Genomic DNA, 22,182 nt, shown 5'->3' with positions numbered 1-22,182 from the left:
AAACACGTGACTTGTACAGTAATTCAGACGGGCTCCGGTGTAAGCGGGGATTAGAGGGATGTTAAGTGTTTGCCAGGCACCAGAGCCGCTCTAGGCCCATTAGATGGCTGACTAAGTTGGCATGAGGGCACGCGGCCCATGCCAGGCCCCCGTTAACAGCGGCTCGGCCCCGGGGAGCCACAACAAAACAGATAATGATAATTTAGTCATCAAAACGGAGGCGGCTTGATTGCACACTTCACTGGCTTTAATGTCCATCAGGCTGCAGCCCATCCCAGATTAATGTGACCACTCCTCACTGCTTTGTACTGAGGGCTCGGAGAGACAAGGTGAATCCAGATTAATGGTTCCTAATGAGGCACCGATCACTGTTCAGAGACAGGTTATTGTTTGCTTTATTACAGCCTTTTATTCCCGTCCTCTCTTCCTCTTATTTTTAGCTCCAAAATGACAGAGAAGCGTTTCCAATCCACAGGATGTCTGCTGCGTTTTTCCCTCCGACGTTCCCCTCATCCTGACCTTGAGTGTTTCATTCAGTAACCAGCCGACCAGTTTAATAAGTGCTAAGTGCTTTAACAGTATATAGAGGAAGCCTTTTGTGTGCGGCGAGCCTTTGTGTCTAAACCTTCACACAATAAAGGCGTAACTCAACATAAATGCAAAATTGTCAAGAAAATGTGCGACCTTCACCCTCTGGGCTTGTGTGCTGTGAAAGTCCGTGTTTTCAGCGACCAGCTGTGTGGAGAAACGGCGAGCTGACGCCGTCTTGATAAAGCTTTAAGAGCTGAGGCGGCAGTCGGCTGAGGGAAAAAAGAAATCTCCCACATTGCAAAGCGAGGCCATGTCTATTCATTAGAACTGTCACAGGCACTTAGGGCTCCTGTGAGCGGCGGACAGCTAACAGTGTGCCGACAGGGGGTGAGAGCGGCGCGAAGGCTAACGGCGTCATCATCAACACTTTAGCTCAGGGCTGCGGTACACAGAGGGGTCAGCCATGTTAGGCTAAGTGAGCGCTCAGCGGCTAATAGGGTCTGTTCCATTTGATCATACAGCCGGTGTCACCTGGCAGAGCTCCATCGACTGAACTCTCTTCAGCAGGAGGCAGAGGACGAGGCAGGGACCACATTGTTCGGGCTTTGATGTGCTTGCCATTTGAGTGCCGATGATCAAACCTCATCATATACACCGAGAGGAGTCTGAACAAAACCATGTGTCAGGCGAAGTGAACACACGCCGCTGAAAAGACTTGTTGCAGAATGAACCTGCGGAGCGCTCCGCTGTGCCGCGCGCGAACACATGACCTCTCGTCACAGGAGAATCAGGATGCACGGCTGTTTACCGGGACGGCCTTGCACTCCTTAAACAAAACAAAAATCTGGAAAATGTGGATGCTCTGCGTTTACCAGTAACACACAACAAAGCTTAAAAATCAGGATGCGAGCAAGGTTGTCTGCTGTCCAAAAATGTGCCAGAACAGACTCTGAAAGGTTCCCGACGTTGCCGGAGAGAAAGAGACACAGAAACTGTCGTCAGCATCCAGCGAAGGACACAACGTTCGAGTGAAGCGAAGCATTATTTCATCAAATTAACAAACGAGACAGAGAAAAAAAGGTGTGGAGATTTATCGCTAAACAGTTCTGAATGTGTTTGTTGCTGAAGGAGACCTCACTTAACGAAGCATTCAGGCGCGTATTGATCACCTCGCCTCACTTTAACTCATTAGGGGGGGAGAAGCAGAGGTACTTGTCAATCTCCATGTGTGGGTTACATCAGGCTCTAAATGAACTGCAATACCACTGCAGCACATGAAAGACATTTTTACAATGCATCTTCAAGGACCACAGCAATTCACAAGAGCGTTTACAAGGCCCAGAGACAGAGTTATTATTCATGCGAACAGTGTATGATTCACTGTGCCTGGTTATGTTTATCTGCTCTGTTTTTGTCTCGGCTAAGTGTTTGCAGCGTGATCAATGCCACCAGTCCTCTGGGATAGCAGCCACGCTAATTAGCAAAGGAAGAGCCCGACTCAATGGTAAGCTGTGTGTGTTTTTTCTTTTCTCTTCTCCCAAAGAAAGGAGGGAATGAGCAGGATATGTGACGCACTTTTGGGCATCGCTGGGTGAAACATTACAGGCTGTATTTACAGAAGAAGAGCGGCAGTGCTGCTCATGAATCTGGGAGTTAAATCCACAACTAGAGCTTTTCTTTGTGGACACTTTACAGGGCAGAGTGCATGCTGTTTTCTATTTGTACAGAAATTAGAGCTGCAGAATATATCATTTAACAATTGCATATGTGTGCACACCGCAAGACGTGAAGCAAATGAAGTGAAACACGTCAAGCTGCTACTTTTCTGTTGCTCGGTGCAAAAAGAAAACTCACCGGTTTCTGGTTTCCCATCAGTGACCTACAGGGAAAGTCGTGCAGCTCTTCAGCAGAGCTCAGAGTGAGCCGGTCGCTGTGCTGCAGAGTCTGTGGCCCTGTTCACATTTGGTATTACGCATTTGTCCTGAGTGATCCGATCACAAGTGGTCAGCTCTAAGCCTGCCGTTCACACCTAACATTAAAGAGCCCCTCGAATGCGTCTTCAGTGACCACTTGTGATCGGATTTCACTGTCCCGCTCTGTGTGCAAATAAACACGGAGGCTCAGTCTCCTTCATTAGAGTCATCATATAATAATATAAAACATCATATGAAGGTAAGTGTGGTTCAGAGTCGCAGCACAGAGAGGGGGAGAGCTGCTGCGCACGAGCACAGAGGAGGGAGCGGGTGATGGCGGAGTGACAACGTGATTTAAAACTTAGAAAACGATAAAAAAATATTTTTCAGAGGCATGTCTGTTTGTATTTATGATATAAAGACATGTGTCGCTCCTCCTGAACTTGCTCTACTTATTCATGCCGGTGTCTCTGAACCAGGTGTGGTAAAAGTTTTGTTTTGCGAGAAGAAAACAGACTTAAAACAGGTATGATGTTTGTTTGACTGTTTATATGGACATAAAACCACGCTGCGTTTATCTGGTGTAACTTCCTGTATTTTGAAAAAATCGGAATAAAAATCTCAGAAAAAAAATGTCAGTGTTTTCCAATATCGTGCAGCCCTAATATAAATGTTGTTTCTGTTGCAAGAAGAAGAAGAAAAACACAAAACAGCAAATAAGAGAAGCTCTTATTCTGAATCTGAGGACGTCATGCCGCCTTCATTTTTGTCACACAGTGAATGTTTAGTAAAAAATCTCTTTGTGCGAAATTTAAGAACAAAAATAACTTAGGGCAATAAGAAAAACAAATTAACACAAGCTCTAAAAGAGGGAAAGAGTTACATGATCACTTCTCTTTAAAATATCACGGTGCAAAAAGAGACCTGGAAAATAAAATAAAAATAGGAGAAACCCTGAGAAAACTTGAAGAGGTTCTGTGCTTTAAAGCTGCACAAGAACAAACGGCAGCTAACAGGAACATTTGTGTTTTTACCTTTAACATACTGTAAGAGTAAAGACGCAGATTTCACAGCTTGTAGGCTCGAGCTGGATGGGAAAGGAGAAGACCTACATGAGATGGAAAAAAATGAAAGAAGACACACTGAAAGTTGTCCCCCAGCATTTCTTTCCACTCACGTCCTCTTTGATTTGACAGGAAGATGTCACAACACTTCTGAACACACACACACACACACACACACACACACACACACACACACACACACACACACACACACACAAGTTCCCTTTCAATCCAGTTTCCGTCGCGTAGATAAGAGGCAAAGCTTCCTATCTTTCAACTAGAGGCAGCGTGTGCTGCGTTTGGCCTCTGGCTGTCCCGTCCTGGCCCACTTTACTGTATCAATAACAAAGTAAATGAGAGAGATCAAGCGCTCCTCTGATATCATCATGATTACTATGTGCACATAACAGTCAAGAGGGGTGTTAGATGCTGTTAGATCTGGCTTGCTGTGGGGTGGGAAGGGGCAAGCTGAGGCATGCTGGGAGACCTGAGTGCTTTCCTGTGTGAGAGCTGCAGATCAGAGGAGCGACAGGAGAAAGGGAAACCTGTGTTTTCACTGATTGATATTGTGATCTAACGAGAGCGAGAGTTCTGCTGGTTGTAATTTTAGATGTTCAAAGATCCTCTGGAGAGGATGTGTTCAGAAAGGGAAAACAAAGTACAGGTGAGGCTGCTCTCGCTTAATGTGAGAGTAGAGGAGAGACAACGGCTTCCTGTCGGTCACATCAAACTGTTCAGAAAAGGCCTTCAGTCATTTTCTATACAGAGACACTGCAACTGTTTTGATTTCATTTATGAACACTGTCCTCTACCCTCTTTGTTCTGATGTGCAGTTGAAGTTATCTTATGTAGCATCAAGAGCACCAACGTCTGCTTAAGTAGGAGACAAATATAAACAGGACTTCTATCTAAGGGCAGTTTGCTTCCTGTGTTACACCAATAATCAACAGCCCTTTTTACACTGCGGTTCCGCCTCAGCGCCGTAACGAAGCTCCGCCATCATGCAGCCTTTGTCATTTTACACTGGACAAAGCAACGCCGGCGTAAAGTGGAAGCGGAAGCAAATGAGCACGAGGTGTAAACTGCCGGCTCGCCTCTGTTACTACCTCCAATGCCGGCTCAGAGGCAGGAACGACTTCGCCCCACCACTCAGCCTCCGTGTGGTTTACAGAGAAGACAGAGCGTAACTGAGGTGTAATAATGCTGCCTTGAACTGACTGTGTAAAAGGGGCTAATGTTTATGTAGTTATGTACGTTATGTACGTACCTTAGTTGTGTAACTACCATACGTACATTAGCACTCATTCAAACCCACATGATGCCTTTTTTCCTAAACATAACCAACCTGCGCCACACACTGTTAAAGGGGGATGTGCTATGCTAACTCAAAGCTTCATATTTCACTCTGTGATACCTGTGGAGTAGCTTAGCATAATTTTACATTTCTTTAAAGTCTTACCCGAAGTTGCAAAATTATTATCTTTAAATTGATCGCTTTATTTTGAAAGTCTAACCTGCATATTTTTTATTGCCTGGAAGTCCTGCAAAGCCCTGCCTGTGCACCTAGCTCGTCATGTTTTGAAGCACTGAGCCGCTGAACAAGCTGCTGTTGGGATTTTAGAACTTGTTGCTCCTGAACAGTCAAATGTTTCTCTGCTACTTCAGTGTGCAAATTAATCACTTCAATCAATGACAGTAGAAGGTTGAGGATATACTGATGCATGTAGATTTCTGTTAACACAACAGCATGTGATGACAGTACACGCTCTGCTCTCTCTCGGCTGTCTCTGTTGTACGTCCAACATCAGTTCAATAATGGATTTCAGCTGCACTTGAGACGTTTCCAAACAGCTGCAGCCGTCGTTTGAGCCGAACACAAGGACAAAGAGCTCTCCAAGACACTACTGAACAATCAGCCTTTCTAACACTGATATGACAACTGGTTGCTCCCTTATGCAACTATTGCACAATAACTTACTCAACTGAAAATGTAAAAAAAGCTTCCTGCTCTATTAGGTGAAAGGGTACAAAGAATGAACAAGTTGTCCTTTCCTTAAGCGCAACAGACCCTTTAATAAAGTATCAAGCCTCAAAGATTAATATCCAGTATGGAAGTCGATTATATCCCTGCCTTTTGTGGGGTTCATACAACTTTTAAATCCATCCCTTAAAGCCACTTTAGACAAATTCACAGCTATTCAACAAAAACACATTCGCGTATATTTTAGAGCTCCTTAAATCCAGGTCTCGGAGCCACAGGATAGTTTCCTACCGTCTTGCTCCGTCTTGGTCAGCTCCACGAGTTTCTTCTGTTTCAGTGTGTCCACCACGTCAGCCAGGCTTCCCTTGCGGCGCTCCGGCGTCCCAAAAGCGAGGCCGATCATCGACTCCCCGCGATCCCTGGAGTACTCCTCTGGCTTGGGTGGAGAGGTAGAGTTAGTCCGGTAGGAGTAGACTGAGCAGCCTTTGCTGCTCTCGTTGTCCTGAGAAGAGAAGACAAATAAGAGAGACTCGGTGAGATGTTTTGGAGAATATCAGCACAGATACTGGATTGATTGCTTGCCTTTGTGAGTTTATGACAAATGCATGCAAAGCAAAATCCTCTGGAGCTGATATGAAGCCAACATGGAAGTGCCAAAAAAGGTGCAGTTCCTTGAGTGGCCACTAGAGGCTGGCTCCAAAAGTGAGTCCATCCCTCTTAGACCCCATATTAAAATGCCAAACTTAACAGTTGAATTAAACATGTTTACGGCCTGGTACAAAAGAGAGTCTTTATTTCTCAGTTTGTAACAACTGTACAGGAGGTACATGTTTATATAACTCACCCATTGAAATGATTTAAAGGCTTAAAGTTATGCATAATTAGGGGCGTGTCGCTTTGAGTGACCAGTTCGAGCTTGTTGCTAGCTGTCTGCTAGGTGTTAGCTAACTCAGTCACTGAACGTTAATCAAAATATCCGTTCATCTCAGTGCTCACAAATCAAAGCGATCTGGTGTTATTAAAAAATGAAAAACATGATGTGTAGATGAATTTAAACGCACCATAACATTTGTTTTTCTTTGCTCCTCAGAGCCTGGACGTCTGATTGGCCTAGATTTAAAGTTTTAAAGACCCGCTCCAGTGAGATCAAGTGTTTAACCTTGTGAACATCTCCATGTGGTGTTCTTCATGTGCTACAAGACACATCAGGGACAACATCAACAGTCATCTCCATGTGGTGTTTCTCATGTGATACAAGACTGATCAGGGACAACATGAGCAGTCATCTCCATGGCTGGGCCTGTCTGCTTTTAAACTGCAGTGTACCAAGGACAGGCTGAACAACACGATTTCAGATTGGCAGGTTTGAGACGTCACAAACCTAAGGAGCCAATCCCGTTAATGGATGGGGTGACGCTATGCATATCATTATGTGTAACCTATGGCAACCACTTCAGGGACGCGCGAGCCAGCTGTAACCATCATCGTAATGTTTTGCAAACTCACTACTGACTACTAATGTTAACTTTACTACTACTGAATACTACATTTCAAGCTAGCTATGTCATGTCTGCACCTCGTCCCTTCCCCAGTCGTGTGCTCACCTGACTGTCTCTTCCCCAGCTGTGTCTAATCGCTCCTCATTACCTCTTGTATTTAAACCTCATGTCTCCCCATGTCTCATCGCCAGTTCGTTGTACCTTGTCGTCACGTTCCAGCATTCTCATAGCATTCTGATTCATGTAAGCCTTGACCTCGTTTGTTTTCTGACCTGCCTCTTGCCTCACGATTTTGACACTGTTGCCTTGTAGGTTTGATTGCCCGTGTACCGAACCTCGCCTGTTATTGTTTAAATCTGCTCCAATTGAGTCCTCCTTTCTCTGGTTCGAGTTCTTAAAAGTTTCAACAAGTTGCCAGTAAACGATGGCAGAGACATGTTTTGTTTTCATGAAGGAGGGGGCTGTTAAAAAATGTGCATAGTGGGCGGGGCCTATGCAGATTAGGGAATTTTTAATGAGGGAGGATTTTTACAAGGTAATTAAATGTAACTTTAAAATACAAAACTTTTTATTTTTAAAACTTTTATTATTACTGCTTTGTGATTTTTTGTTTCGTCTATAGGAAGAATCGTGAAATCACAGTCAGGGAAAACGTTTAAACACGTAGGAAATCCCACAGATCAACAGAAACCTTCCTGTTTGCACAGTCCTCCCCAGCTTTCCTCCTGCTCTACACTTATAGTCAGGTGTCTTAGTGCTAATTTACTGGGAGGGTTAACTCAACTGTATTCATCTCTCTTTGATCGATACTTGTTGATACTGCCTGATACATATCTAATGGGCCTTTTCCATGTCGTGCTGCATGACCGCTGTGTCTCCGTCCCACTGCTGTTTGCTCTGCAGGGTTATGAGTGGAGCGAGAGGCACAGGGATCTATATTTACAGAGAAGATAAGCCCTTGAAGACGACCACATTGTCCCACACAACAGACACTCCAGCACAGGTGTTCTAACACCGGGGCTATTTCTGGACGCTTTCTCCTCCCCTTACAGAGTGGGGGGATCTCCAGGAACTTTAGGAGGCTTATGTTTCAAAGACAAGGGGCTTTGGCTAACAGCGGGATCTTAAGACGCCCTTGAAATGGCTCCAGGAGGCCCTGTTGTGCACTTTGTCTCTAAGCGGAAGATGCCTCCGTAATGAGGATTAGGAGATAGTGTGTCACTCTTGGATTGTTCAGGTGTGTTTTTTCGGCTCCGTATAATGCCGCTCAGGAGTTACACAAGCAGCCTGATGCAGGCAGGAAGGCCTAATGGTCAGATCATGTTATAAAGCAAAAGGTCACACATTCATCATTCAGGAGACAATGAGTGTCCATGACGACCCCTGGGACGGTGTAAGTCGTCCTTGAGCAAGGCACTGAGCTCTGAGCCGGTCACTTGGAAGTCACCCGGCATACAAAGGCACCGCGCTCACAAGTACAAACAGCATGTTGGAGTAAGTGCTTTAAAAGTGAGGCTTGATTTGTTTCTAAAAGCTTTTCACTGCGACGTGAAGGCTTTCTTCACATCCAGGACTTTTTTAGGAGAAAATGTGAAACCTTGTCGGCTAACGAGCTCAAATGTTGTCCTTCACCTTTGTGAAGTTGGTGACAAGATGGAGAGAAACAGGATGTTGTTTCACCTTTTCATCCCCAGCTCCTCCCTCTTTTCTTTTCTTTTTAGCAGTATGTAAGGTGTTCTTACTTTACCCTCTTGCCAATCTCGGATCCCATCAGCTATACCTTGATGAGGACATAGCCTCTGGGGACATGCCGGGCGTGTAACCAGCGGTTTCCGGACAAGACTTTCTTTTCCGCGTGCTGCATTATTTACAGAAAAAGAACCAGTTTTTCTTGTGATTTACTCGTTATTAACGGCTCTTACCTTCACAGCAATTTCAACATGATGATGCAGATTTGTGAGAAGTAAAAAGCTTTGTCAGGTCTGTCCTCAAGAGGAAATGAAAACTTTTAAAATGAGAAGTTTGTTGAATGGAGGTCGGATGGATCTGATGCATTTGAGGAAGTTGGGAAATCTGAACGCTGAGCGGCTTACGTGACACAGCGTCAAGGGAATTTATCTCAAGTTGAATTTTAGATCTAGAGCAGATTGTTAGCTGTTAGCGGGCAGGTGTCTGTTTATAGGGATTAATAAGAAGCTAAATCGTCATCAGGTGACGCTGATGGGAGCCGGGATGTCATTACGGCGGATTACATTCCGCCTGCTGATGCTCTCCACACGGCCTGTTTTTCCTGCATACACCGCAGCCTGCTGATACGTGATTGGTCAATATTACTTGAACTACAGCGTATTATTTCTGTTTGAACAACGGAAACAGAAGAAGAAGACTTGCCGTCCCTAAACTCCACGTCCCTGCCTACATATTCTACATTTCAACAGAGATTACCCTCTTGCTAACTTTCTTAAACCAACTTTTTATACTCAACCTCTAAAAATCTCCTGTTCTCCTTCACTTGAAAAAAAGTACCTTTCATAGGTTCCTACCAGTCTCCTGTGGTCCCCCATGAGCAGCCACTTTCTGAGTGTGTACAGTGTGTGACAACTTAACAAAATACAGGTCCTGCTTAATGTATTCAGAAACATTCTGAGCCTTGAGGCCACTTTGCACCCTGACACGAAGTTAAGTGAACCAAAGTATTCAAGGATTTAAAAAGTAGTAAATAAACTGAGAATGCTTCTATAGATTTGGTTACGATATCAAATAATAGAAGCAAATATAATTTGTATAATCAAACAATCCAAGAGTAAAACGGCTAAAAAGTGAATGGGACTTTTGAATGGGAAATGTTAAATGTATTTTGCACTGATACCCGAGGAAACTTTCCTCTCAGAACTTTCACTTTCCTCAGAGGCTGAAGTCAAACACCGCTCTTACATTAGGGACCAACAGAACCTGAAGCCAAGCAACTAAAGCCTCGACACACACACACACACACACACACACACACTCACACACACATGAAAACAGGCTGTAGAGATGAGAAGAACCAAGGGCTACAAGTCTCTAGAGGGAGACCCTCGCTGGGCTGCCCTAAGCACTGCCTGCAGCACGCAGACCGGAGGAGACCACTGGTGAGTGTGCGTGTGTGTGTACATGCTTTCACGTGCGTGCACACTCAGTTGTGCACAATCATCATTATGCATGAGAATTTGCACACTCTGTGTACTCCGGCATGTATTTCATGAGTGTTTTATGAGTGCTGTGCCCTGAGTGTGTACACTGTGTACACACACTGACCACATTTGTTTTATAGATTTGACTTATAGCACATATCTCAAGATAAGATATGGACAGAGCGTAATTCACGTCTCACCATCGCAGCAGGCACCACGCTCTCCCACTCTGCATCCGTCAGCTTCTCTCTGATTGGCTGCAGCTCGTCCGGGTGGGGTTGGTCATGCGAGGAGGGAGATTGGGTCTCCTTTGGGCCGTCTCGCTTGTCGCTGGCCCAGGCCGCAATGTCCTGACCCATCGCTTCCTCTTCCTCAGACGGTGGGTGGAAGGGAGGCGTAGCTCGCATGGAAGACATCATTCTGTGAAGGAGAAGAGGACAGGGCGTTTTATTTTGTGGCCACGGAAGAAATCATTTCAGGCTGCTTAGGGAAACGGAGAGCAGAGAGACTTTAACACACTTTGTCAACCCTGACAAGATGAGACACTGATATCGATCGCTTGTGAGACTGGAAGCAAAACTTCTGAGGAACCATTGTTGAAGTTTTCAGGCAAAAAAAGCTGAAAGAAACTCTTATTTCTTCATATAAAGAACATTTTGTATGAAACGTGTGTAAAAAGTCAAGTCTCTTGTAATGTGTTTCCTTGCACTACATAAGAGTGCACGCAGCACTTAGAACGTAGGCCTTCACAATTACTATCATACTGTTATCGTATACGTTTCCTATTCTATTAATATTATACACTATTATTATTTATATTGCAGCATGCATTTAATTTGCCCTATCAAAAGCATGTTAGTGTTTATGCTGGTTCATTTCTATTTAATATGTTTGAAATGCAGAGTACACGCTGCACGGCGGTGCAGTGGTTCAGTGGTTCATGCTGTTGCCTCACAGCTAGAAGGTTCCTGGTTTGAATCCTGGCTCAGACGTAGTGGGCCTGTCTGTGTGGAGTTTGCATGTTCTCCCCGTGCATGCGTGGGCTCCCTCCGGCTTCCTCCTGCAGTCCAAAGACTCGTTACCTTCATTGGTGACTCTAAACTGCCCGTAGGTGTGAGTGTGAGCAAGGTTGTCTGTCTCTATGTGTCGCACCTGTGATTGACTGGCAATCAGTCCAGGTGTAATTGTTCTATATATATTATCTATTACTTATTTTTAATGTTATTAAACATTTTCCAGATAATTTTCTACAAATGTGCACTTTTTAAAAAGTTAATTCCTGCCCTTTTTTGTCCATAACTGGAAACACAGTTGAGCTTTATTATGTGCTGTTGTTACCAACAATTAGTTCACATATTAAGTATAATATCTATAAAGTTGTAACCCAGAGTAACGTGTCAGTGTTTCTAAACTGCTTCCTTAATCACAGCTTTAAATCAGTACTCACAATAATAGCACAAAAAAATGTATGTTGCTCTTCTCCTGGCATGTTAAGTCATCTAAAAACTGTGTCCAGCACCGTCTGCGTACTGAAACCACACAAGAAACGGTTTCAGGTTTCAGAATCATGTATTTGAATAGTTAATTTAAGACCGCAGCCTCATTTAAAATGCAGACACATGAATGCTGAAGATGGGATTACAGCTCACTCTCCCACAAGCCGTTCAAAGTACATCTCATAGTCCTGGCATTTAGCGGACACACTCCCTCTGAGCAGCTTACAAAGACTGCGACACATTCATGCTGAGTCTTCCTCACACACACACACACACACACACACACACACACACACACACACACACACACACATTAAGCACATACAGCCGCGGGATAATCTATTAATCTATTAAGCAGCAGCAAGGCCTCTCATCACCTCGGAGCTGTTAAAAAAGCAGAAGCTGTGCTGCTGAGGTTCAGTGGAAAAACCTCTCTTTCTCTTTGAGACGTACGCCTCAGGCTGGGAGAGTCATTAGGCTAATACATCATTTACTGTAATTACTTCCCTTTGTTGCACTATAGTTATGAGGACGTTCATTGACCGCATTTATTTCCTTAACCCTCCTCCTCCCCTGTAGCCAAACGTCCGCCCTAAATCCTCCTTTTGCATCCAAACATAAGCGCACTTTAAGGGATTTTTTAAGACATCTTTCTGTCTTTAAACGGCTAATTGTTGTTTGTAACACACTCAAACAATTGCAACAAAAGCACAATTAAGCTAGGTGATACCTGACGATGCAAATTGGAGCAAAAAGAGAATGTCCTGTCCCACCCGAGAACACACACACACACACACACACACAACTTCTGTGACGTACAACAGATTGCTACTTCAGTGTTAGCGCTCGGTAAATCACAGCAGGCTGTCCATCTCTGTAATATGCAGCCCCCCGGGTGCCCTTAAACATAAATCTGACCCACAGTCGAATGTCTGAAGAGGAGGAGCGAGGCTGCAGAGTGCATGTGTGCAGGGAGGCGGGGAAAGGTCAAAACACAACACAAGATAACTGAATGAAATCTCCTGTCGCCGTGAGATAAAGTGAGATGGAGAAATGAAGATGAGGCGCAGGCATAGATATCAGCCGAGTGTCTCATTTCCATGTGGTTGAATGCTGTAAAGTGACTCTGAGGGTCATGATGTTCTGTGCATGCCGTCTTTTACTATCTGTGTCAGAATGCAGCTTCCAGTCACTCTGTTATGCAGGTTAAATCAGAGGAGGGCTGGGCAGTGTCATGGCATGAAAACTGACACGCACTCCCCTCTGAGGACAAACATTCGTTTTAACCAATGTAACATCACTTTCTGTTGACATCCAAACAAATGAAATGCTTGTCTGATTCACTCTTTTCTTACGTTATGTGTTTCTCTCTAACATCTTCTGTACAGGAGCTCTGGATGGCCGTGGTTCTGACCTTTGCAACTTATGATAAGAGGATTAAAGATTATTTCACTATGATCTCAGTGTCAACTGGTCCGAATAAGAGCAAGAGCTAAATAATTCAATAATTTGTGGATCAATGACATGTTCTACAAATCTACAACTCAACTTTACTGTTTATTTTAACATCTTTAAGCAACTTTACTGATCATCTTAGCGTCCTTTAGCAACATTACTGATCCTCTTAGCATCTTTTAGCAACTTTACTTTACATTTTCGCATCTTTTAGCATTTTTACTGTTTACTTTAGCATATTTTAGCAACTTTACTGTTCATGTTAGCGTCTTTTAGCAACTTTAGTTTTCATTGTAGCATCTTTTAGCATTTTTACTGTTTACTTTAGCAGCTTTTAGCAACTTTACTTTTCATTGTAACATCTTTACTGTTCATTTCAGATGTTTTAGCATTTCCACTGTTTACTTTAGCATTTTCTAGCAACTTTACTGTTTACTTTAGCATCATTTAGCACTTTTACTTTTCGTTTTAGCACCTTTTAGCAAATTGACTGTGCCTTTCAGCATTTCTAGCAACTTTGTTTTGCAGTTTTTGCAGCAGAAAAGTTTATCTATAACAACAAGGCTGCAACTCCTGCTAGAAATCAGCCACTTGTTGAAATGATTACAAATGGCGACTATAGTTTCCTCCAGTCTAAGAGTATTCTGAGTTTGCCTTTGCAATTGTTTATGCATGTTAAGCATAGCCTAAATTGACTGATAGGAATAGATAGAACTGTCAGCCTGAGGTTTAAATTTCTCCAGACCTTTCGTTGTTCTACTCGGTGGTATGAGTACATGAGATAATAAGACCCCAGACAACCAACAAACAGCAAGTTTCTAATCCATGATCCACTCCTGCAATCCACACCGGAGCGATGAGAGAGCGATGGGGCGGGAGATGCAGCAGAGAGCCTATATTTAGCTGACAATATTGCTGGTGCTGTGTTTACAGGGGAGCTTAAGGAGAAGTTTCTTGGAACTGGTGTCTCATATGGCCAGGAATGCCCAGCCTCATAACTCGCTGCCACTGATACGGTTTCATCATGCAACAGTACGGGGGGTTTGTTGGTAAGGATGCCCCCGAGGCCCTTTGTGATTGGCTGGGACAGCAGCTCCATACACTCGTCATCACGCGAGAATCACATACCTTCTGTTGACTCCATTGTTAAACTAACAGAATCGCGTTTATAGACAATATGGAGTTTAGATGCATTCGTTTTTGTCACATGACCTGTTAGGGTCAGTATGGATGGTGTGGATTTGTTTTCAGTCATAAACTGTTAGAAGAAGTCAATGTAGCCACCGTGACGTCACCCAAAGGTTTGTGGACTACCACTTTCCAACATCAAGTTTGGCATTTTAGCTGCCGCCATCTTTGGAGCCAGAAGTGACCGTATTTGGATGAGGAGGTGGAGAGGCAATACTACGCCTTCATTCTCAGTGACAGGCCAATCAAAGATGGCCACATCCTCAAGCAAAACTCGCAGAAGAAGAAGAAGAAAAATACCCGAGTGTGAAAACAACTTTCTCATAAAACCATGTAAGAATGAAATATCCAAACATCAGGTATGACAATAACGGGCTGTAGAGGAGGGCCTTCCTTTCAGCCCATTCACATGTGACCATCAGTCTGCAGCTGCTGCTGCCATGACCTGAAGAAAACCAGAGAGGAGCGGAGCTGTTCTCTGGGATGTCAGCCTTCCCTAAAACCAGACATCTCTACATTCACAGAAAAACATTATCACTGCTTGTTTTCTTTACAGACCGAGAGTTTAAACATTTTAGACAAGCATTTTATGGTTACACGATGGTCCCCTTTTAAATCTCCAAAAGAGAACACTATAAAGATGGGCATGACAAAATCAGCATAGCTGTCTTGATGTCTTTGCTTGGCAATAATCGGGTCCTTCTCTGCTGAGATGTAAAAAGAAATGCAGTGAGAATATCTGAAAGAGGGCCATTCTCCCATGAGACAAAAGAATGACTTTAACTGTGTGGCGTCACTCTGTGGAAACAGTAACATGACGATAATGTTTCACTGATAGCTGAAAAGCAAATTCATTTGTACACACATTGCCTCCAGGCTCTTTAAAGCCTTTTTGTATTGTTCCACATGTAGAAAAACATCGGCCCTTTCCCCTGAAAGCCGTTCCCTGTCTTAAGACATTTCTTGGAAAATGACACTGGTGAGATTCCCTGCTTGCTTAAACTAAACAAAGCATGCTCTGTTAGGTGGGGAGTTTAAATTGTTCATGCTTTTACAGATTTTTATGAGCATGAAGTCAGGTTGGGAAGATCCACAAGGTTAACATCTCAGTTGGATAAGACCAGCACATGCTGTAACCTAATGTCATTATTAATCAGAATGAAGGCATGCTCAGCAAACTTGCTGTTCTCTTTGAGCATTATGGTCTAAGCTCCTTCCCTCCTGTGTTGCTTATGGAATTTCTAACAGCCTTTAGCTCAGAGACACATTCAACAAACAAACTGTTGCTGCTGGACAGCTAGCTAAGTCCTCTTCTTAATCGTGGACAGTAACTTAGAATCCCTTTGTGAGTGGAACAAAAACAAAAAACCGGGGTCGGAATTTGGCAGGAAAGCGTTGTTCAGATCTGGCCTGGAACCTGGCGACTTGGCAGAAACAATCAGGCATTGTGGAGCGTGGACGGAGAGGGACCTGTGACAGATGAGAGCGGGAGAGAGAGGGCCCCCTCTTAGAAAAACAGTACACAAAGCGCCATTCACAACCCAGGTCCCTTCTGCCACTTGTGGAGCGAGAGAAGGGCTCCGACAAAGGCCTTCGACTCGACCAATTGGGTGTAAAATCTCCAGCCGTCCCAGCTGGATAGAACTGAGGAAGTGGAAAATACCAAAGATAAAGAGAGACAGAGAATGAGAGGAGAGGAAAAACAAGAGGAGAAAGAAGATGGAGGACTTTCTTTGGAATTGTTTGTCTGTTGGACTCTCCCAACAAGAAAATACGGTGAAAGAGAAGCAATGCGAAGCTGGAGGTTCAACAGGAAAACAGAGGAGTGCTCTGTGTTAGCAACAAGAAAGATGGCACTTTTGATGGTATCCTTAAAATAGCACGCAACAACAACTACCATTCTGTGCCCTGAAGTTTTGTGGTTATTTAATTTCAATCTGCTCTGAAGTGGGCGATGGGTAGGGCAACCGCACCGTTCCCTGTAGCATATATGCTTATCTCAAAGCTTCAGTCATGCATGTCTGAGTACACAGTGGGAAGAAAGAAGCTGTCAGTTAGCTTAGCCGTAATATTAACGACTGCAGACGGGGGTAGAACAGATATGAATGCACCAACAACTCACGAGAGACAGCTCCCTTTAAAAACACCAGAGGCGGAGATATCCTGACTTTGGTCCTTTGAATGGCTCACGCTTAAAGACCGCTGTATCCTACACTTCCCATAATGCAGCGTCACGCTGTCCATCATTAGACCCCCTTCCTCCTAAATAGCTACTTCATTCCAAGCTAACTGCTTCAGAGAAGTTGTTTGGTCGCCATCAGTGAATGTTTGTGGTTGTATCGGGCCACTCCCAGGTGTGAATGAGTAGCAGGGCGTTGCTACAGAGAGCATGTGTGCTCCTGGATAAATAAATGAAAAAGAACTGGCCTTATATGAGAACCGCTCCGCCAGCTCCTAAATTTTGCGTCTGTCTGGACTTTCATTAGATCATCGCAGAGCGCTGCAAACAGAGGGCACTGTCATCGGTCAGACATGCGGAATGTGAGCACACACACGCTGCCCTGTTTTCTCCCAGAGATTCCCTCGTCCCGGCTCTTTGGCCCAAAATAGAAACGTTAAATACCAACGCCAGTTACCCCCAAACCAGCCCGTTCCGTCACTGCCTAAATAGCAAGAAAAGCAGTTTTGTTTTCTGAAATTCCAGCCCATTAACATGGATTTCACTGTAACAGGCAGCTCTGTTGCTCTGGAGCCAACAAGTAGCTGCTCTATTTCAAAGCTGTTCCTGCTCATTGCATGCGACTGCAGGTCTTTCTGACCTTTTCTTGACTTAAGTGGAACAATGAAGGGAGGTGAGCAGAAGGCGGATGCTGTGCACGATGGTCGGGTCAGAACCGAGCGTACATCAATCAGCTGTCACGAACAAATCCCTCCACGATTCCCAGGTAAACAGAAGTCATTGTGTGACCATCAGTGTGTTACACTGAAGAGCTCTATTGTGTTTACCTCTGTGGAAAGTATTTACAACTACCAGGCACGCAGAGGTGATGGCCAGGGGCAGCTTTCAGCCAGGGTACACAGTCAAACTGAAGAAACTCTGGTTGAAATGAGTTCTTTCATTCCAAAACAGCTTCCAACTTTTATACTCGGAATAGCAGAATTCCAGACATAATTCATTAAAAACATTTTATAACTCACAAAGATCACTTCAAAATGTGGTCGTCACGTTGGCCGTCAGGCGGCCGCAATACTTTTCATTTATTTAAAAAAGGAGTTTGATTTTCTGTGTCCATCATCAACTCTCCAGTCGCTGGTTTGGACTAAACAAGTGATTGATTTGGGGCATTTGTACGAGCACTGACTGTAAGTGTCGACCATTTGGCGAGAGCTGTTGAGTTCATGTTCAGGAAGCTCTAAGAGGCAGGCAACGTCACCAATTTAAGCACAATAACAAGGATTCAGCTGATTTTTGCACCAAGTATACCTTCATATGTCCAGTATGATACCTAATTCAAGCGTTTGTCCACCATTACTGTCTCCACCACTAACAAGACAAAGAAACAAGCCCTAAATCAACAGTAGAAAAGGTATGAAAGTATCACCTAAACTGTGTGACTGAGACGTGATCTCCTGGAGTTGCACTGAACCACAAAATGTTAGTCAGTGGGTCAGTGGTGCAGTGGTGTTGCACCAGATCCCACTGAAGACTGGTGATCACCTGGTGAGTAATTGGCTGACCTATCAGGTACAGTACATTGATAATCCTTGGTAATCAGTCTGGAGATGTTGGCGTCAGACTAGTTCAGATTATACATTCAGACCTTTTTAGACGATCCACCGGTACAGCTAACTGTATTATTTCACTCCAGCGTCTCTCGCTGGGCCTTTCAGAGGGAGCGGCGCAATGCACGCTGGGAATTGTAGGAATGTAGAATGGGTGAAACCACCAGCTGTTTGTACACCTTTCTCCACAGCTATGGCGCCAATTTCAAATGTTATTGCTTCTATCGATTACAGAGAACACCAGCTTTGACTGATAGTGGCTGTTTCCAGGGGCGAACTGCTCCTTTAATGAAGGTAGTTATTTTGTGAGAAATTGGTGGTAAAAACATACTCTTTCTTTAGAATTAATGTCTTAAAATAGGAAATTGCAAAAACATAAGACCTGGCTTCTACATAAAGAAAATGTAGATGGAAATTCCTTCAGAGTATTTCAGTACTCACAAACGTTGCAATTTTAAACATGTTGTCTTTCATCAGATGGACACCTGGAGCAAACAGGGGGTTTGATGTCTCCATTAGCCCTGCTGATGGAAAATCTCAATCAAACCAATGATGGGACACTGAAAAACTGATGAATGCATCGCTTGTACAGTGGACATAAACACGCAGCACCATGCAGGGTCTCTGTGTTCAGGGTCCCAGACCAAAACCACAGACCCCAAGAAATCCAGAAGTGGCCTTATTGACCAACACCCTCCCTTGTGCTTGTTATTTTTCCTGGCACGCGAACACACCCCTAGCTAACACAAATACAGTACACATATACATTTATCAACTTCATGGCAAGGATACAGAGCAAACCATTGAAGAAACCATTGAAGACCAAAGTCAACACGGGGGGCTCAAAAGGACTGTTTGTCTGCTACCTCTCGCCCAAGCTAGTTAGACGACCTGGTCAGTGTGAATATTTTATGTCTTAATCCTTAAAGTCAACCACATTGTCCAGGTAGCTTTGCCGTCATGTAAACAGAGAAATTCTGCCAATTAAACAACAGACCTAAAAAAAGTGCCTATTAGTAATAAAACAATAAAAGTGTAACTGCGTACTTTTGTATGTTGACAGTTACACAAGACTTAAACAATCAAGTAAAGATTGACTGGGGGTTACTCTACATTCAAGCATCTACAGGCCATTTTGTAATATTTGGTCATTTTTAAGATGCATAACCTGCTTTGTTTTTGCTTAAAGCCAAAAGACAATTGGTTTTCATTAGTATTTAAAATTATGAAGTTACTGCGCATCTAAAGCATGAAGTATGCCAGGGAGGTTTCTCTTGCAGAGACAGAAATCTCTATAACCTCAGCTTCTAACCTCTGTAACACTCTCGAACAAGAGGAAGCATAGGTAGACAAAACAAAGAAGAGGACCGAGAGCAGAACCCTGAGGAACTCCACAAGTCGCTCTGCTATTTGTAGACGTCTACCTTAACTAATAATGGCTATTTCCTAATCCAGTAATAGTTTCCAAGCCGGCAGAAAGTGTTTCCTAAACAAAACATTGACTAAATGTCTGTATCTAACTGATGATGACACTTGTTGTCTGCGCTACTTAAAGTCAACTGACAAACCTTGGCAAGTAAGGTGTTTATTCAAAGTCTTAACAACAGCTGAATTAGAGACGTTACCTTTGAGGATTAGGAGCCTTTATAAACAACAAACAAATGTACAGGTACTAAAGAGTATTTAGTGAGACGAGCAAAGAATGGAGCTTTATTTTCATTATTAATGATCTAAATGCCCATGAATGTCTTCATGTAAATCTCTCCAACAAAACTCACTGAGCAGTCCTTCCCTGTATCGTCTGTTTCACCTTACCTTATTCCACCTGTGATCTATATGCGCTCAAAGCACATACAGCTTGCCACTTGACAAACACCTTCCAGGAGGTAATACGCTTTTTATCAGCAGGAGCTAATGAAGCAGCGCACCACATGTCCTCTCACCTCAAGCCATTATCCTTATTATCCTGCTCGTTACCTTTGACCTCGTTGGGGACAAACATAATTCCACTGTGATGCGCAAAGAAGCTTGTTACACAAGTTTTAAGCCTGTTGTGCTTTAACCTCTTCATATAGGTAACAGTAGCTGTAAACAAGGAGAAAGCCTATCATCTTAAGAATATACATGAACTGCGGGTGCCCTTTTGTCATCAAAGACGTTTTTAAAAGCCACTTTCTATGTATTAAACGATTCCACACAATATCTGTCCAAAATTATTCTGCAACTTATAAAGTACGTAAGGAATTCCAATATGTTAACTGAGCTTTACATCAAATTAATTAAGCAGATTTAGCAATCAAAGCGGGTTAATTTTCCAAAGGGTTACGTTTCAAAAGTCTATTTCAGGGTGACATCAACGACGTCATGATGGAAGCCTCTTGAGATACGACAGCTGCCCTCACACATTTCTCACAGTGATTGCATTAGCCCTGAGGCTAGCAGCAGACAAAAAGTGAGCTTCAATAAGTCATAACGGGACTCAGGGGTCGAACTGCAGCATAGAACAATCATCAGACATCCGTGTTGAGTGTTTTATCTTCAGATGTTGTTAATTCATCGCATTTGTTTTCCTCTTTTCACATTTACGATGCAGAAAATGTTGAGCTGAGAGGACATGAAGGCACAGTGGGACAAACTTCACAAAGGGGGGAAAAACAGGGAAAAGGAAAAGAACAATTATGCTACATGATAATTAGTTTCAGTTGTTTTGGCGACACAGGCAATAAAATGAAAAGACATTATAGACCGTGCACATGTTCCGAGTTAGACTTCAAATTCTGCAATCTTAACAACAATTTCTGGGTGGCACTGTCACAGACACACTGACAGGAAATGTGATGAACTATGAAGCCCTGCAAAGGACCAGATCGACCAACCTTTAAAATGATGTATGGTTTATTTACAAACTATTTTTAAGAGTAGATTTCAAAGTTAGATTGTACCCTCATAATGGAATAAGTTAAATCACTTAAAAGTTCCATGTAAACAAAAGAATCAGGAGCAAACAAGGAGCTCTAGAGGGTAACATCATCTGCAGGAGCGTCCAAACAGGTGGCTTTTAGAGCGCCCAGGAGGCGCGAAAGCCTGCTAATCCCAGATTAAGACTGACAAGTCGTTTCACTGGATGGCCCCATTGTAATCCCAGTTGCCTCTCTATACCCTGACAATGAGCTTTGTTCCCCATCCGAGCAGCAGCTTTGAGGATTTCCTCAGCTTTGTTAGCATGAAATGGCTGCATTATTCATTGGCATGCTCCTTTCGGTCGTTTGAAAAACAACATATTTTTATTCAATTATTGACCGTCCTGAATGTGTAATGTGTGCAGATGCTTCGAACGCGTCTGAGCTCAGAGCAGAGGCTGTAACTTCTGCTCGGCGCGGCTGTGTGTGAGTCTGTGTGTGGGAATATAATCACGTTTTGTAACACACCAGGTTTTCATGTAACACTCTTATATGAGTGCAACTCTCCAGCAAGCTTAAATTCTTACTCCCAACAAAGGTATAAATAAGATTTGCAGAAAATCTTTAATATGACGTGTTTATATTAATTACAGCACTTGTGTCCATGACAGATTTATTCCCAGCTTGTTGTTCACCGTGAGGTCACTCTTTAATCGATTGAGACATTTCTATTAAAGTTTTGTATTTTTACTTATATGTAACTTTAATGCACGCTGATTTGCTGAATAAGAAGTGTATTCATAACTTCTTTCTAATTTGATTCTCTTCACCGTGAAGATAAACAAACCACAAGTTGTTTAAAGTAAGAAGTCGAAAGAGGAAATTTCCCCCAGAAGCATCTCGATGCCTCGTTAAAGAGACTTTTGATATTTTTTTCTTATTTTAATAATAAATGTTTGCATGTTTTCGCCGAGTACAAAAAATATTGATTTCTAAATCAGATTTTTCTTCGCAGAATTTTCACATCATGCTCCGTTGAAGGTCAGAATAAAAGTTTTGGCCACTTTGAGCTGGTTTCACACAGATTTATAAAAGGTGTTTACTTTGCACTAAAGCACATGTTGGTGATGTTTTCTGAGTTATTGTCTGTCCTAAGATCCAAGGAAGATCGCGGTGATCTGATCGATGTTAACAGAACA

The 22,182-nt window shown here is 43.3% G+C and overlaps 1 protein-coding gene across 1 annotated transcript in view; it reads right to left on the bottom strand.

Moving 5' to 3' along the window:
- LOC138612511 (transcription factor SOX-6-like) overlaps nt 1-22,182 on the bottom strand; it is a 133,011-nt gene that overhangs the window by 79,306 nt on the left and 31,523 nt on the right. The window contains exons 3-4 of the mRNA XM_069685818.1: nt 10,362-10,581; nt 5,781-5,991 (exon numbers count right to left, since the gene is read on the bottom strand). Of these exons, the coding sequence (XP_069541919.1) occupies nt 5,781-5,991; nt 10,362-10,580 (430 nt within the window). The 5' untranslated portion in view covers nt 10,581. The remainder of the gene's footprint in view (nt 1-5,780; nt 5,992-10,361; nt 10,582-22,182) is intronic.

The sequence above is a fragment of the Semicossyphus pulcher genome, unplaced genomic scaffold, assembly GCF_022749685.1.
Source record: "Semicossyphus pulcher isolate SPU_LCO1_2020_fin unplaced genomic scaffold, fSemPul1.0.p SCAF_8, whole genome shotgun sequence".
In the NCBI taxonomy this organism is placed as follows: domain Eukaryota; kingdom Metazoa; phylum Chordata; class Actinopteri; order Labriformes; family Labridae; genus Semicossyphus; species Semicossyphus pulcher.
Note: the sequence above shows the minus strand (reverse complement) of the source record. Positions and strands in the feature narration are given on the sequence as shown.